At 39.0% G+C, this 15,942-nt stretch overlaps 1 protein-coding gene across 1 annotated transcript in view; it reads right to left on the bottom strand.

The window, feature by feature from the left end:
- The window catches only part of TEX9 (testis expressed 9), a 25,241-nt gene extending 9,299 nt beyond the window's left edge, over positions 1 to 15,942 (bottom strand). Inside the window, exons 1-9 of the mRNA XM_027736932.2 lie at positions 15,866 to 15,942; positions 15,704 to 15,783; positions 14,847 to 14,910; positions 13,612 to 13,682; positions 9,855 to 9,912; positions 8,769 to 8,854; positions 7,117 to 7,295; positions 3,196 to 3,278; positions 704 to 877 (exon numbers count right to left, since the gene is read on the bottom strand). Coding sequence (XP_027592733.1) covers positions 704 to 877; positions 3,196 to 3,278; positions 7,117 to 7,295; positions 8,769 to 8,854; positions 9,855 to 9,912; positions 13,612 to 13,682; positions 14,847 to 14,910; positions 15,704 to 15,783; positions 15,866 to 15,916 — 846 coding nt within the window. The 5' untranslated portion in view covers positions 15,917 to 15,942. The remainder of the gene's footprint in view (positions 1 to 703; positions 878 to 3,195; positions 3,279 to 7,116; positions 7,296 to 8,768; positions 8,855 to 9,854; positions 9,913 to 13,611; positions 13,683 to 14,846; positions 14,911 to 15,703; positions 15,784 to 15,865) is intronic.

Genomic DNA, 15,942 nt, shown 5'->3' with positions numbered 1-15,942 from the left:
TGTGTATTGCATGATTTTGAAGTCAACCTCTGTAGCTCTGAGTAATTAAGGAAAAACACATGCTGCCCTTAAGATTAAGTTCCAAACAAACAAAGCTGTGTGTGCAGCCATCTGCTGCCCCAGGCACGGCCACCACTGTGCCAGTGTGGGTGCAGCAGCAGCCACGTAACTGGGACTCAGCCACACTGCAGTGCCTGGTTTGCCAACAGTCCATTTTCAAGAACAAAGACACGTCCCTTCCTCTACCTGCAGGACATACTAATATAAGCTGCAGGTGCTTTCTAAAAAAATGTTCACTAGGTTCTACAGTTTACAATAGAACTCCTGTTACAGAAGTAATTTTTTAACAGTCATAATTAAAACCAGAAAAATAAAACTTCCTTGTATTTTTTAGGATTCCTTTGTGACTTTGACAGCAGTTTCTGAAAAAGGTTGTTTTGTCTCTTGTGGGTCTTTTATACAGGAATTTAATTTTAAAATACAGGAATATGTGATTGTAGAAGCAGAAGAAAAGCAGTTAGCAAAATATATTATTTCTTCCTTTAAAAAAATTGATTAGACCATTTAAAAATACGATTTCTAAAACTACTAACAGAGATTCAAACACTGCTGGGATCATTCATATCAAACTAGGGTGCAAAGGGTGACTTGATGTGGGGTTTGTTCCCTTTTGTGAGATAAATGAGAGTAATATCTGCAATACCTTTTCTAGTGCAATGACTTCTTGTTGTAACCCTTCACTTTTTTTGTTTGCTTCCTGTGACAACATTTTGTACTTCTCAGTCTGACTCTGCTGCACGCTGATTGTTCGCTGCAGTCTCGTGTTTTCCTCTTCAGTATCTTTAAGCCGAGTTTCTAAATTCTGATTTTGATCATCCTGTTTGGCAGTCAACAGCAAAAAAAACCCCACAACTAAATCATTGCAAGGAAGCAGGAGGATAATGCAGTAATAATGTCTTGTAAATAAAAGGCAGTAAAAATATACACACTATAGATATAGAGATAAGTTTTTAAAAATTACATGGCAACAACTAAGAAAACAAAACACTATTTTACCAGCATAATACTTCAAAAACAGTACCACTTCTTTCATTTAATTTTCTACAGTCTTTTACTTGAAACTGTGTTGTAACAGTATGTGAAACATTTAATTTCTCATAGCTCAAAGGTTTTGAGAAATATCAAAGTGTTATGGAATAATATGAATAACAGTGGGACATAGATATTTTGTGACATTTTTATGAGAATAGTTAAATGCACACATTAGGAAAAATTACGGGAAAAAGAAGAGAATATAATTACTGATAAACCAATCCATTATGTTTTAGGAGATTATCTGGTTTTGACTTAAAAGCAAGCTAATGATCCAGGATACATCAAGTATTCAAATTTAAGATTCTCTTAACATCCAGTGAATCCCGTATTTGATTCATGACCTACTGGCAATTACATCCCACATTAAACATTATAATTCAAGGCATTTTTCTTTTATAACCTTTGAAACTTTATAAGTGAATACTAATGCAGGTTATTTCAGAGACACATTATGCCCTTCATTTCTTTACGAAAAAGAAATCAGGGCACACACACAGAAATGGAGTCTGTGAAAACAAGTCTCTCCCTGTTGTTCCCTCAGCCCCTTGGAATACAAGCTTCTCACCTGGGAAATCCATGTGCTTTATCTAAGCTTCCTGTGACCACCTGCACCTCAGAAACTCCCACTTCTTTACATTTAAAACAGGTTTACTCCTTCCTTTTAACAATTGGACTGTGAATTGGAACCAAACCCAGAATCTACCTCAAGGCTTTGCCTAAATGAAATTTTTGTGCCCTTATGAATGTAATAAAGTTATTTTCACATCAGAGAAACTAGAGCCCAGAATGATACATTTACAAACAGAGTGCTATGGGAGCAGCACAAGAACACTACAAGGTGGTCTTCTGTCATCTGCTACAGTAACTGAAGTCTGTAGTGGTTTTGGCATGGAATTATGAAGTTCAATAGCTACTGACAGAATTGTATTTGATTTGAAAATGAAAATGTCTTTAAAATCAAATGTAACAACTTCCTTCTGATCACAGCAGAAAAGTATTGAAATGCAGAAGCACCTGTGTTGGTAAAAATGAAATAAAGTACAGATTTAAAATATCAAAATCTAATTACTTCTAAAGATTTTCTTCATGTACTTATCTCAAAAGACTCATTTAGTATCATCCTGCTCCTTAACTCTAAATTAAAGCTTGAGAGAAAACATATAGGTGTTTTGCCATATGTTCTGAATGTCATCATCACATCTGGGCCTGAGGAATAGGTGGATAAAAGCATTCTGAAGTCAAGAGCCCACACCTAAATAATCCAGTTATGGAAAATTGAAAGTTAGTTCAAAACCCTTGCTTGATTACAAGTGCATGAATCAGAGGGGATCCCTCTGGCAGACAAATACAAGCTATTTAAGGTTTTACAGTTCAAGAGATGTTTGAGCATCACTTGAAAATAGATTGCCAGACAGTGCAGATCATAAAACTCTAACAGTGAAATACCAGTGTAGCTTCACTATGCCTTAAGTTCAGCCTGATCTGCCCAAATGCATAATTCCAAATATTGTCCTCTGCATCAACTGTACTCTTGAGAACTGAGAAAGCCTAATTGCTGTTTTGATTACAACATTCCACTTAAAGTGGATCCAAGATCAGCTGTTTCCACACTTCTATCCACTGATGACACCAAAAGCACCCAACTATATTCCTCAAGCTTTTTGTTTCTCACTCTGCCCTAAACATCCCTCTCATCCCATCACCTGCCTCTGGGCACCACTTCTCTTCTCTGTACACCAAAATCTGTATTTCACTGCTACTGTTTCCTCCTCCTTTTTCTCAGGCTCTGGTAACACTGCCCTTCCAGCAGTGGTGGTTTGGGCACTCTGCAGCACCAGTGTTCCTGCAGCATGTCTTCATTCCCAGTGGTTCTTTCCTGCCTCAAATTCTTTTTCATTAACTGTATTTCACAAGCTTTTAGCCCAAGATCACATTTATACAGAAATGACTACCCTCGATACTAAGCTTTTAGTATATTTAAAAAAATAGAACCTTAGCTCTTAATACTTGAAAAGGAAAGGTTGAGAGAATTCTGTTTTGTGATTATTTGTTGAAGGGGAACCTACTCCATTTCTATAGATAAGAAAATCCAGCTCTTACCTTCTTCTTGCATTCAAACACTACACTTGCCAGGTCTTCCTGTGTAACACGTAACTTTGCCTTCAGAAATCTGATTTGAGCTTCTGTGTACATAAAAAGTTACATTTAATATCCACAAGTACTCATTATTCAATGCAGAAAAGAAGCAAGACTGATGTTAGAACTCACTTTCATGTTCTTATTTTTAGAAACACTCGACATTGTTTACAATTATTAAAGAGAAATAGGGCAAATGAAAACTCAGATTTCTAAAAAGATTTTGCAGGTTTCTCATTCTCAGGCAAAGCTTTGTATAGATTTTTTTCTTTTGATGACTGAACTTGACATCTTTAAATGGCAAAAGCTGCATAATTCTCAAAATTGAAACTTATTGAAAACTTGCATCATACTATGCTGTACATGACAGCATTTTTTGAGTCTGAAGTCAAGAAAACTGTACTGGAGGGCATGTCTGCACTGCAATCCATCTGTAGCTGCAACTTGTATAGTTACAGCCAAAGTAATTTTAAACTGAGCACAAGAAGAATTCAATGTCGACTGCAAAGCCCTCTAATAGGTAAATACCCCTCCCACACAGTAGTCTATGCTTTCTTAAAGCACAGTATTTAAAATTAAATCCATTTAATCAGGTGTTTTTTCCAAATGAAGTACTTTCTTGCTCTTGGACAGCTAGAAATGGACTGTTATGACAAAACAAGCTGTGTGTGAACAGTTTGTTCTTTCACTTCCAGTTCCCCAGATCATTCACAAGGAACTCTCCCTGGACTTCCACAGGCGTGCAGTATGGGAACAGTTTGAGGATCAAGTGGAGTAACACAGGAATAACCATTATTCACAGTAGTTATAAGGGGAAAAGAATAAAGTGGAGGAGGAGTATCTGGAGCAGAGTGGATGGGCACATGTGTTCATTTGCTGCAACAGGAGTTCTTTTCATTTCACCCACCTTCCCTTAAGAGCTGTCAAATGCAGCTTAAGCTGTAACTCCGCAGAGGCCAATAATAAGTAGGATTTAGGGAAAACTCCATGAAAAAATAAGATACAGACTGATTTTTATTCCTCCTGTTATATCCTTGCCAGCTTCTGGTAACTGGTGGCTATCGAGATGGACACCATATCAAAGCCCTTGCATTTAATCCCCTCTCAGGTACTTCTACACTACTGAGTTGTTTGATTTTCTTCATAAGACACGCTGTACTTTGGCATTCACAATATCCTGTGGCTAATTTAATTGTGCATTATGGGAAAGAGAAACACTTTGTATAGCTTGCTTTAAACCCAGTTTAATGTGGCATTTACTAGTGTTTGCATTACAGAAAGACAGCTTTCCCTTTACCATTACTGTTTTCATTACAGATCTTTCATAATGCCTTTAATTGTTTTGTTTTCAAACTGAAGATTCAAGTTCAAGCTGTTCCACACTTCTAATTGCCTCTGTACACAATTAGCTGTATCTTTGCTGGTTCTACATCCAGGATTTGAGATGGGGTGTGCAGAACTATGTTCCATACTCACCATGGGGCAGCATCCATTATATAAGAGCAGCATGGTAACAGTACAGTATTTTGGTTTTGTTATCTTCTGAAGGATTTGTAACAATTAATTTGCCTTTTCCAGTGTGAACATGCAGTAAGTTTACGCTTTTGGAAATGTCATAATTAGCCATAGCAGGTGTAATTGGAGTTATGCCTCAAGTGTATTTATTGTGAAGTAGGTGTAATTGGAGAGTCGTGTTTTCTAACAGTGTTCCTTTGCACTCTTGAGTACAGAATATAAACTTGCACTCTATCACCTCATTCAGTACCATGAGATTATTGTGCAATACTTAACACCAGTTTTAACTATTCTAAAATCACTGTTTCATACATAAATTTCTTTACCAGCTGTCATTTAGCTGTTGTGAACAATGTAAGCTCCATGACAGATCACTCTAGGGCTATACCACTACCTGTCAAAACTGCTGCTTTTTACCATTTTGTTTCCTCTTTTACTCAGCTATTAGTCCACAGACAACTTCTGTCTTAGTCAGCTGTGTGTCATTAAGAGCACTTAGTAGTAAAACCTGTGAAAATTCAAGTGCACAACTAGAACCAGATCAGTTTTGGGAAATGTCTGTGATCCAAATAGGCTTGAATTCTCACAAGAGGTAAAGATAATTAAACAATTAGCTTCCTAACTGGTCAATTTTAGTCACCTGATGAAGCTGATAAGAGGGAGGAGTATCCCTTTATAGGATGGTCGTAGGTTATAAAGGAACCAACAGCCTTGGGAAGTGAGGGGAGAATTGGAAAACAAGGAAAGGATGTTTGAGAGACTGTGATGTCCTACAAGAAAGAATGGACCTTTTGAATTCCTGGGATAATCTGAAGATTAACATGAAGTGCAACAATACATTCAGGTATTTTGTTTCTATGTGTGGGGGTATATTAGATAAAAATAGAGCTTCATCTTCAGCCTTCTGTATGTCTGTGTGCTTCTGTCATTGCTTGTTACCGCAGAGTTGAGTTATAACCTGAGAAAAATAAGGTGTAAGCCCCTGAGAAAAATAAGGTGTAAGCTACTGTGTTGGCAGCAAAATGGCTGCACTGTGGTAACCTGTAATCATGAAATAAAGATGTAGAGCCCAAGCCCAGGAAGAGTACTGCAAGGAGCTCAGGGAAAGGACAATGCTCTAGAACCTTATCACCTCACTGGCCTAAGTAGCCAAGCAAAGGCATGTTGGCCTAAGGAATCTCTTACAGGAGATTCCCACTGAGGGATCAGCCCTCTCTGTAACAGGAACTGCTTAATATCTATATCTGTTCCTTGTGAACACCATAACTGTTCTGTGAGTCTGACAATGCTGGAATGCTCTGCAACAGCTTATTTAGTATATTAAGGAGGCATTCAGAGTGTGATGAACATCCAATATCACGTGTAAAAAGCAAAAAATCAATCCAGAGTATTTTCATTTCATCATTAAAGTTACAGAAACAACTCTCAATACTCAAATATATGGCCTTGGTCAGTGAGACCTGATTACTTGGCACCAGTAATAACTCTTATTGAGTTACCTTGAATTGATTTGGTGTAAGCTTCCAGTGCAAGCCAAAGCAATTTCTTTTTAGTTCAAGGAGAAGGAACTATAAAAAAAGACAGCTGAGGGTGTGTATAGGGAGACTTGGTAACTGCAGATGTGCACAGAATTACATGAGGTTAGAAATCTAACTATTCCTGTGTTGGAATGTTGTAGACATCAAGCCATTAGGTTAAAAGGAGAGGGCTCAGGCACTTTGTGGTACTGTGGTGAATCTCTGACTTCTTCCTTGCTTTAGCATTGTAAGGAACCACACAAACTCACTTTTACCACAGCAGAGCCAAAAAGATAGATGCACATTGTTCCTTTAGCCTCTCTGGCAATCCCCTTTCCTGTTCTGTTTCTAGGACAGACAAACCCACACCATTTCAAGTGGGAAAGGATCTGGAGGCTTCTCATTCTGGCACTGTAGCTGAAACATTACCTTGTTTATGCCACTTTCTAAGATCCACAGCACTGGTCTGAGGAAAGGCTTTGGCCTCTAAAGACAGAGTCTGTGCACGGCCTGAATCTCATCTTACTGGAAATACAAGCTTAGCATCATGTACTCCTGTTTCCCCACGTTTCAACACATGTAACTATCCAAACATCTCCCTACAAAGGTGGAAATGAAGATACAAATTCACTTTTCCACAACAAAAGTTCCACATTGATATGTGATCTGATCTTCCTCTAGGACTATGCAAAGAGGAAAAACCTTCTTTCCAGTTTCCTTTAACTTAAGGGCTTTAGAATTTTCCCTGTAATTTTTACAGAAACTCCTTTTTTTTTTTTTTTTTCCCCAGGAAAACCCATTTCCAACAGTCACAAAGTAAGATTAAAAGTACTAACCATGGAAGGAAACTTACCTGCTCCCATTTCGTTTCCAACACTTGGAATAATATCATCATCTGGACAATCTGGTAAGACTCCTTTCTTTAGTTTTTCTTCAACTTTGCTTATTGCTTTTGTTAAAGAAAAACCTATGCAATCTTCCAGTACTGCAACACCATCAGCACTTTGCACTTCCATGTTTCTCATTTTTGAACTAAAAAAAAGATAACCCTAGATTTTAAATTTATAATACAAAAAAAATTAACAAAAATATAATGTATTTGCTGTTTTTAAGAGTGTACAGTTATTTACCTAATGCAATTTCATTACTTGCATTCATATGAAAGATGCTTTGATGGCAATTTCTCTCTTCTTGTGAATCTCACCTTTACCATATTCCACATAAACAAATTACAGGATTTTACATACTGTAATGCAGAAGGCAAAGAAACCACTTCTGTTTTCTACTGACAAGATTGTGGCATGGTCTTCTCATGCAACAAATTCATAACTAGATCAGAGTAAAAGAAAGAAACAGAGGAATGTTCTATTGGCTTTAGATACTATCCTGTTTTCATTTCTGCTATTCTCCCCTGCCAAGAGAATTTGTAGAATTCTGTCCTCTGTGGCTCTACTCCTACTTTGCTACAATTTCTGCATCATGATGCCTGGCCTAGGGAACATCACTGATCCTAGTAGTTGCATATCAAAGTTTTCATAAAACCAAAACACAAGGTAACACATCACCTACACAGGGTATCTCCTCAGCTTTCTTTTTTGCAAAGGTGACATTAGTTCTCCCAGGATCTGAAGCTCTTAAGTTATTATTCTAATATATCCTCATCCCAGTGAAGCCTCCAAACTCCTTGTACCTCCTAACTTTCTCCCACAGCTCTGGGTTCATCACACAGGGTCTGTATCTGCACAGTTCCACTCCAAATCTCATGAAGTACCAGCATGACAGCCCTACCTTGACCTGCCCAAGGGAGGTCCCGAGGGTCTACACTGACTTCCAAGTCCTGAAGGACAGCCTTGGCCTCTGTCAGGTCCATGTTCTGCCACCTTGCAGTCAATCTTCACCCTGTTCTGGTATTGTGCCATATCTTGTGGCAGTTCACATTTGCTCCCAAGGATCTCATGCATTTCTTGACTCTTCTCTCTCAACTATTTCTTGGGTTTACAACCTTGAATTTGCAATCTGCAGAGCTGAAGCTTCTCAGCCTAAAGCCCCTGAAAGCTGTGGTATGTTACTGACCCTCTCCTGTCCTGAGATCCCAAGATTAACCAGAGCAGAGGAGACCCCTGAGGGCCTCATGTTTCCCACACCAGCCTGCAGACCTCAGTGTGCTCTCTCAGGCTGCCTCAGGTGCTGCATTTCTGTATTTCTCCCTTGTCAGCTCACTGGGCCTCCTTTCACCAAAGGAGTTTAGAGACTTGAGCTGTCAGCCTTGAGAGGTGATGAAGTAGAAAGCAGCAGTTTCACTGTTGTAATATTAATCACATATGTTTACTGATAATTTCTGGTGCAAGTAAACAGAGACAGCCACGTGGTGGAGCTGACTGAGGAGGACCAAAAGTTTGATACATTTATTTATATAAATATAGAAGCATACACGAATAAAATAACCTGATAGACAAAAATAGCAATGAAAGGATTTTAGAAAACCAAAAGAGATGTCTGATATACCTTGAAGTTGTTCTTTTTCCCTTACTTCCAGAGTACTGTCTGTTCTGATCTGTGGGTGCAGCAACACATTTCTTCTTGCTTGCTACCTACAAATTTTTCAGAAAGGAGTGCTTTATTTTTTTAATTTGATAGGAATTATTTTTTCTAGTGTGGATTTTTTTTGGTGGTTTCTTTTTCTTTCTTTTTCATATATCCAGAATCAAGAATATTTTTCAAAGGGTGCTTTTCAGACTTCCAAAAGAACAACTTTTCAGTTTTATTTGCATTCATCTTTATCTTGCAACTTTTATGTCTGTATGCCCTAATTGTAATATATGCAGTAGTCATTGGCTTGTGGGAGTTTTTGCACACATACTCAGAAAAAATCTATGCACAGGCAAGGCTCTGAGCTGTTATCAAGGTATTAATTATTGCACTGTCATCAGAATGCATTTATTTGAAAAATGCTTATCATACCTTAAAAAATATGCTATTTTATGCACTATTTTCATCTTATAAATTCCCTGTAGAAGGAAGTTCTAACAATATTTCTGTTACTTTCACCCAAATATCCTTCAAAAATTAGAGGGGTTTCTACTGCATTCATAAATAACTGCAGATGGTGTTTTGGAAGCTTTAGCTCACCTTCTAAAAGATTCAATATAGTTGTAATTAGAGACTATTGAGTTTGTTTCTAATCTCAATCTCATTTTTCCATTGTTTCCTATGACATGTAGAAGACACTAATACTGCCTTTACTATTATACAGCTGAGGGAGGGAAGGGAAGAAAGTAGGAAAATAATTATGTTCTAATATTCTGCACTTGGAATTCTTAATTTGATGTTCTAAACACTGAACACTTCTATCAAGACTTTATAGAAGAGGAAACTTAGAGTACAAAAATCAAACATGATGTAAGTCCACTTAACCACCAGTGGCACTGAGAAACCCTGGTAACACTGTCCCTGGAGCACTGCTTTGGGCACCACTTCCTTTTGGTTTCCCACCCATGGAATTCCCCAGTGAAGCACAGCCACAAAACCAAAAGTTGTACGTGGAAATTATACTAGAATAAAATTTAACCAGGATAGTTTTGGCTTTGATACCTTGGCATGTGAGTGTGTAGGAGATGAAGCTTCAGGACTGGAGTGGAAGAGTGGATCTCTGCAGAAAAAAATAATAAAAAAAAATTCAGCGAACATATATAATAAACACTTCACAATTAAAATTCAACCTCTCTGTCAGAATAAGGAGAATAACATTTTACATGTCCAGAATAAACAATATAGCTAAGGTGGGAACATATCCTAAGTTCAAGCATAAATTCAGTCTGATGCTGTCTTTCCATTCTACCTCATTTGCCACTTAAATCACCTGGTGAGTCTATGATATAGAATGCAGCAGTTTACTTATCTACCAGCCACTTGATCTTCTCTCTTGGAATGCAGGCTACTGGCTTCTTAGATCCATGATTCCCTGCACCAGGGAGTGCTCAGCCAGTGTGCAGAGTTATCAGCCTCAACAGGGGAGACTGACAATCCATTCCCAAAGCTCACCACCAGCTCCCTGGGCAACACACACCAGACAGACAAATCCCGGAGTTCACACACAGAAAATGAAGATACAAACCAGTGTCTTCTACATCCCAAGAGGAGATAGCTCACCTATCCCAGTAGGCTCAGACTGCCTGTTGTCAAGTCCATTGACAGGGACTATCAAATGAGAATGAGGTGGAGCAATATATAAATTAAGCCTCACAGAATTTTCTCTGAAATAAGTATTACAAGTATTGTATCTGTTCTACAGATGGGGGGAAAAAAACCCCCAGGAATTAAAAAAGCAGCTTTCTTATCTGCTTATTTGGCTGAAAACTGTGCTTCTTAGTACAACTGAATTTCAGGTTAAATGATTATTCTTCAAGTCTGTTGAAAACAAGCCAGAAGTTTTAGCATGCTGTGTAATATTCAGGTTAAGTTTCTTGTCATATATATATATATATAATGTTTTTGCTTACAAAATGAGCTATATGAATGTGTATTATTGCACTAAAAGGCTACTTTTTTACTACCCTTTATAATTTTTTTACTTCAATTAAAATGCTGGCTTATAAAAGATTTAGAATAAAATTTAAATTTCTGGCTCATCAAGTCACCTAATTTTTTTGCCAGGCTGATTTGAACAAATGTTTAGATCTTGCCTTTAAAAATTTCACAGACATTCATCAACAAGAATTATCTGCACAAAGCTCTGTATTTTATTAATCAAAAAAGGAAAAAAAACCTGGAGAAATCATCTGTGTGCGGTTGGCAACAGACTTCAAGAATAGGATGATTAGTTTTTGTCTATTTACCCTATTTTCCTCATGCTTCCTTCCTATTGGCTCGCTCTAGGAGCATGCAGAAGGTGAGGATTTGCTGCCACAGAAATAGCAGTTATGTGTTATTCTCAAAAATAGGAAAATACAACACTCTTTATACTCAGGAAAACAATGATGTTCTTTCCATCAATAGGCTAAATTGTTCCTACTGTATCTGTTGTCTTATGGCCTTCTTTTAAAAAGAGAAAAAATCAAAATCACAAAACCCTACAAACAAAGCAAAACAAAAAACTCGACCTCATGGTATCTCTCAAATTCTCCCAGGGTTTCTTTCCTCTTCCCCACACCTGACAATCCATTTTCAGAAGCTGTAATAGGGTTCTGTGGTGGTATGATAAGTGAAATCAGTGTGTAAATCCTGAAAAGGTGCACAACTGAGCGGGCAGAGCACGGTGGCAGCCCTGAAACAGAAGCTGGCGTTGAACAATTCCGTCGCTGCGTGTAAACAGGCGCTGTGTGCATGAGCAAACCCTTTGTGCTGCTAATCCCAGCCCAGCCCAGGCCGTGCCTGCCCATGCGCGGGCCCTTCCCAGCGCCTCCAGCCTGGCAATGTCTGGAGAGGGAAAGTGTAAACAAAAGCTGATTTCAATGCGGTGTCACTGGAGCTGCTTTGTTGCTAAGTAATTCAAGTTTCCCTGAGAAAAATATGCTGCAAGAACTCCGGAACAACTTATTTTAAAATACACACTGACTCGGAGAGTGACTTAAATATTTGTTGGGTTTTTTCCTACGTATTTGTTTTTCCTTTTAACTTTTCTTTTTTTCCCCCCCCATGATACTACCTCTTTCTTTGCTCCAATTCCTCCCTTTCTTTCCAGTTGCTTTAGTGTTCATTCTGCTTATAAGGAATCAATAGAAATTTCAAAGAGGTATTTAAAAAATGTATCTCAAGTGCTTCCTTTAGATTTATGACCTATGTGCTTGCACAATTTAGAAATAAAAGAATTTTTAATTAAATATTAAGTACTCGGAACTAATCTAATTGAATGGCCTCAATGTTCACTCATGGATAATCAGTGTGCCTAATTCCTAGCACACATTTCTAATTTTTTTTCAATACAGCATGGGATTTCAGATCTTCCCTCACATTCACATAAGTGTTTACCAGAACACAGGCTGTGGTTGCTTTAAGGTGTTTTAATTTATGTAGGTAATTGTTAGATCAGATGCTACTCTAACAGGCTAATTGTATTTTTTTTAATTCTTCCAACATTCCCTCATTTATTTCTAAGGCACATCATCAAAGCTATTTAAACTCCCTTTGTGGAGCTGGATCCTCTGATCACATTACTTCATAAAACAGCCCTAAAACTTAACTCCAGTTTGAAGTTTTTAAAAATCTTCTGTCTAATGTTCAAAATCCATCTAACAGAACATAAACCTAAAGTGAGATCCAGAATTTGTTTGCAAAGCATGATTATACTGATAACACATTAAGTTTCTTGCCCCCTGATCCCCCAGCTGTCAGATATGGCTTTAAAATAGCTCAGGAATAATTTTAACTGCAGTTAACTTTTTCTGGTAGACAGGCTTCTATCACAGAAGCTGTGACTTGCTGTCACACCTTTTTGTGTACTGAAAACCCCTTTTGCTTTCATAAAAACTCCTTAATGATGTCACTGCTTTTATCCTGCACAAAAATAACTATTGGATCATCTCTCTCAGACTTTCATATACACTATTTCAAAAGTTTCCCAATTGCAGCTTAACAGTTGAGGCATCTTGTAGTCTGTCCCTGTATCTTTCTTTTTCAGATTAGTGGCATCATAAATTTAGGAACCTACTGATCGGATCCTTGATAAACTGTGTATCAGACTATCCTAAATTCACCCACTTCCCACACTATCAGTACACAACCCCTTCAAGAACTAAATAAGTAGTAATGCTCTTGAACAATTAAGTGAACACAAGCCATGTTCCCACTCCTGATCCAAGGGGTCTGAACACCCAGCCAAACCCCACAGCTCCATGTGTGCTCCTCCAGGCCAAAGGCACGTGGGCCCCAGCAGTGCAATGGTACCCACGTTCCAGAGGGTGGCAGCTCAATGTTTGCCTGTCTTAAGGTTTTGTGTTTGTTTTTATCAAGCACTTCCTGTCCCAGGAACATTTGGGCCAAGTTAAATGCGAACCAGTATCTGTTTCTTTGCTTTCTCAGCCAAACTGTTAAAAACCATCCACTGCTGAGTGTCTGCTGTTTGGTACCACAAAGAAACCTGTTTACCCTACCTTGCTTCTTTACAGAGGTCAGCAAACTTAGTACCCTAGAAAGAACATTCCAGCAAAATTTAGGCTTCCTTGAAATAACAAGGAACAACACTTGCTTGGTATCATTTTTTTTTCAAAGGATAGGAAAAAATTTAGACTCTACCAATCCAGTATGCCATAAAGACAGATAAAACAGGAGCATGACTAGGGCACAAGTCAGGGTGTGCAGGAGCAGCGTGGGGTTCCCCACCAATTATATGCAGCAGTTGTAAAGCACGTACCTCTGTCTGTCATCTTCAGGTGACTTAGACTGTACTGAAACTGGTCGAGATAGTATCTTCTGTTGGCCTTTCTTTATTAAAAAAAGAAAAAAAAGTAGTCGATTTGGGGGGAATATAATCCATTAAAGACAAATTACCCATTTGTAAATCACAATAACTACAGCCTACTATGGAAAAGAATGTAAACTATACTCTACTGTTGAAAAGAACTTTCCAAACACAGGAAAAGATGGCTAAAAATGAATATGTTGTTGCTATTTTGTTGTTAAATGTATATCTCTGCAATCTGGTACTGCCATGTGGTATATTAAGTGTCCTAAGAATATTTCATTTTCTGCTGTATTTAGAGAAGGGGAAAAAAAAGTGGTTTTGTTGTTGCTGTTTTCTAAAGGAAAGAGACTAGATGCTATTTTGGCTGTTTCAACTGCTTCTGTTCAAATGCCAAGCAGCTACCCTCAGCTTGTCACTGCTCAAAAGAAGAGCATGTTCACAGGCCATAAAAATGAAGTTTCAACAGTAGGAAAAGTGCATACAAGTATAGATTTCCAGAAGAATTAATAACTTGCTTTTTAAGCCTTATTTATTTGAATGAGTGCATTTACAGTGAATATATGTAATATGCAGAACACCTTCTCCAGACTGGTTTGGGTATAAACCATACCTGCCCCATTCCCTTTTTATTCCTTTGTCCCAGTTTTGTATAAATCTTGACTCTTACCTGGCACACAGCCACACCAATCTTAAAAGATAATACTGACAATAAACAGGAGCTTTTTCTGTTTTAAGAAAGTTTCCTTCTTACTAAATTCATGTTTTCTATTTATGTTGCTCATTCTTTGTATTTCTTTCAGATTGAACAATGTGTATCCTATTTCACTAGGAGGTTATTGCAACACAATCTGGTTTTCAAATACTAAATTTTATTTAGCATTTAATACAGAAGACCACCTACAGATCCTTTTCTTAAAGTTTTTTATGTGGTTTTATGTCTATATCTGCAGAAATGCTCTATGCATCTGTGTGAATACCTACCTGATGAAATGATATTAAAACTAGTTTTGCATGTGTTTTTAGTAGAAGTTTACAACTTTGAAAAAAAATAAATTAAAGCTTACGTTGCATTTGAAAGCAAAATAGTTTTGGTACCCATGGTCTAAATAATTTCTTTTTAAACTTGACCCTGTGTGCATGTGAATCAAGGCTAAATCACGTAGCAGTCTGTATAACATACTCACCATCAGCTCTTCAGCCTGACGCACCAGTTTTTCTGTTTTGGCTTCTAATTCTGCATTCAGTCGCCTGAAAGAGTAAGAATGCTTGTCACTGAGTTTTTGAAAGGTTTAAGAGAAATAAATGTAAGCATGACAGTATTTCTGCCTACACTAGGTGATATTTTAACAATTCCTATAAAGGAACACTGAAATATACTTCAGGGTTTTAAGAAAGTTATGTTTCAACAATTTCCCGGGTTTCTGGCAATTGACAGGGATAAAACACCTATACCCATCAAGCAGCAAGGTTTAGGCTGTAATTCTGAGATGTGAAGGGTGTCCCTGGTTTTGGACGTGTCACTGCTTAATACACATTTTATGTCTTTATTTCCTTGGCGTTTTGTGTGTTCACCAGAGTCCTTACCTTCAGCATACCCAGCAGCAGAGGTTGGGGAAGCAGTGATGTATAACTACATTGCTTAACCACCTAATTAAAGATGCGTTTCTATGTATCTGCACAGGTTGCAGTGAGCTGGTGCCCTTGCATGGTTCACGGTACAGTTTCAGACATGGCTCTCTGTGCCCCCTCAACACTCACAGGGGCCGAGCGCCGACAGGTAACAGAGCGAGGGCTTCCATTTAAAAGCTTTACAGCTTTTAAGCTGTTTTTAACTGGCTTAAGCTCTTATATAGTCATAATTTAGAGGCAAAGGCAGTGTTGGAGGTGCAGAGAGCCCTCATGGCCAGGCCTAGAGCCCGCCTGAGGCAGCAGTATCCCGCGGCCCCGGGCGGTGCCCTCAGCCCCCTGCGGGGTCCGACCCGCGGGACCCGGGCCCAGGGGACCGACTGTTCGCCGGGCCCGAGGGGGGCCGCCTCCTTACTTGTACTGCTCCTCCTTGGCCAGCCAGGCTCCGCTCAGCGCGCCGGGCCCCGCGGGCGGCGGGGGGGCCGCTCTCCGCACCTGCGGGGGGGACGCGTTAGTGAGCGGGGCGGGCTCGGCACGGCCGCGCTGCCCCGAGCCCGAGCCGCCGCCGCCGCCTTACCCCGGGCGTGTCCCCGGCCGGCCGGGCCCCGCCGCTGCCGCCCGCCGACATTTTGTCCGCGCGGAGGCCGCTGTGGC

Source organism: Pipra filicauda, unplaced genomic scaffold, assembly GCF_003945595.2.
Source record: "Pipra filicauda isolate LSUMZ 115617 unplaced genomic scaffold, ASM394559v2 scaffold7_size6619720_pilon, whole genome shotgun sequence".
NCBI lineage: Eukaryota > Metazoa > Chordata > Aves > Passeriformes > Pipridae > Pipra > Pipra filicauda.
Note: the sequence above shows the minus strand (reverse complement) of the source record. Positions and strands in the feature narration are given on the sequence as shown.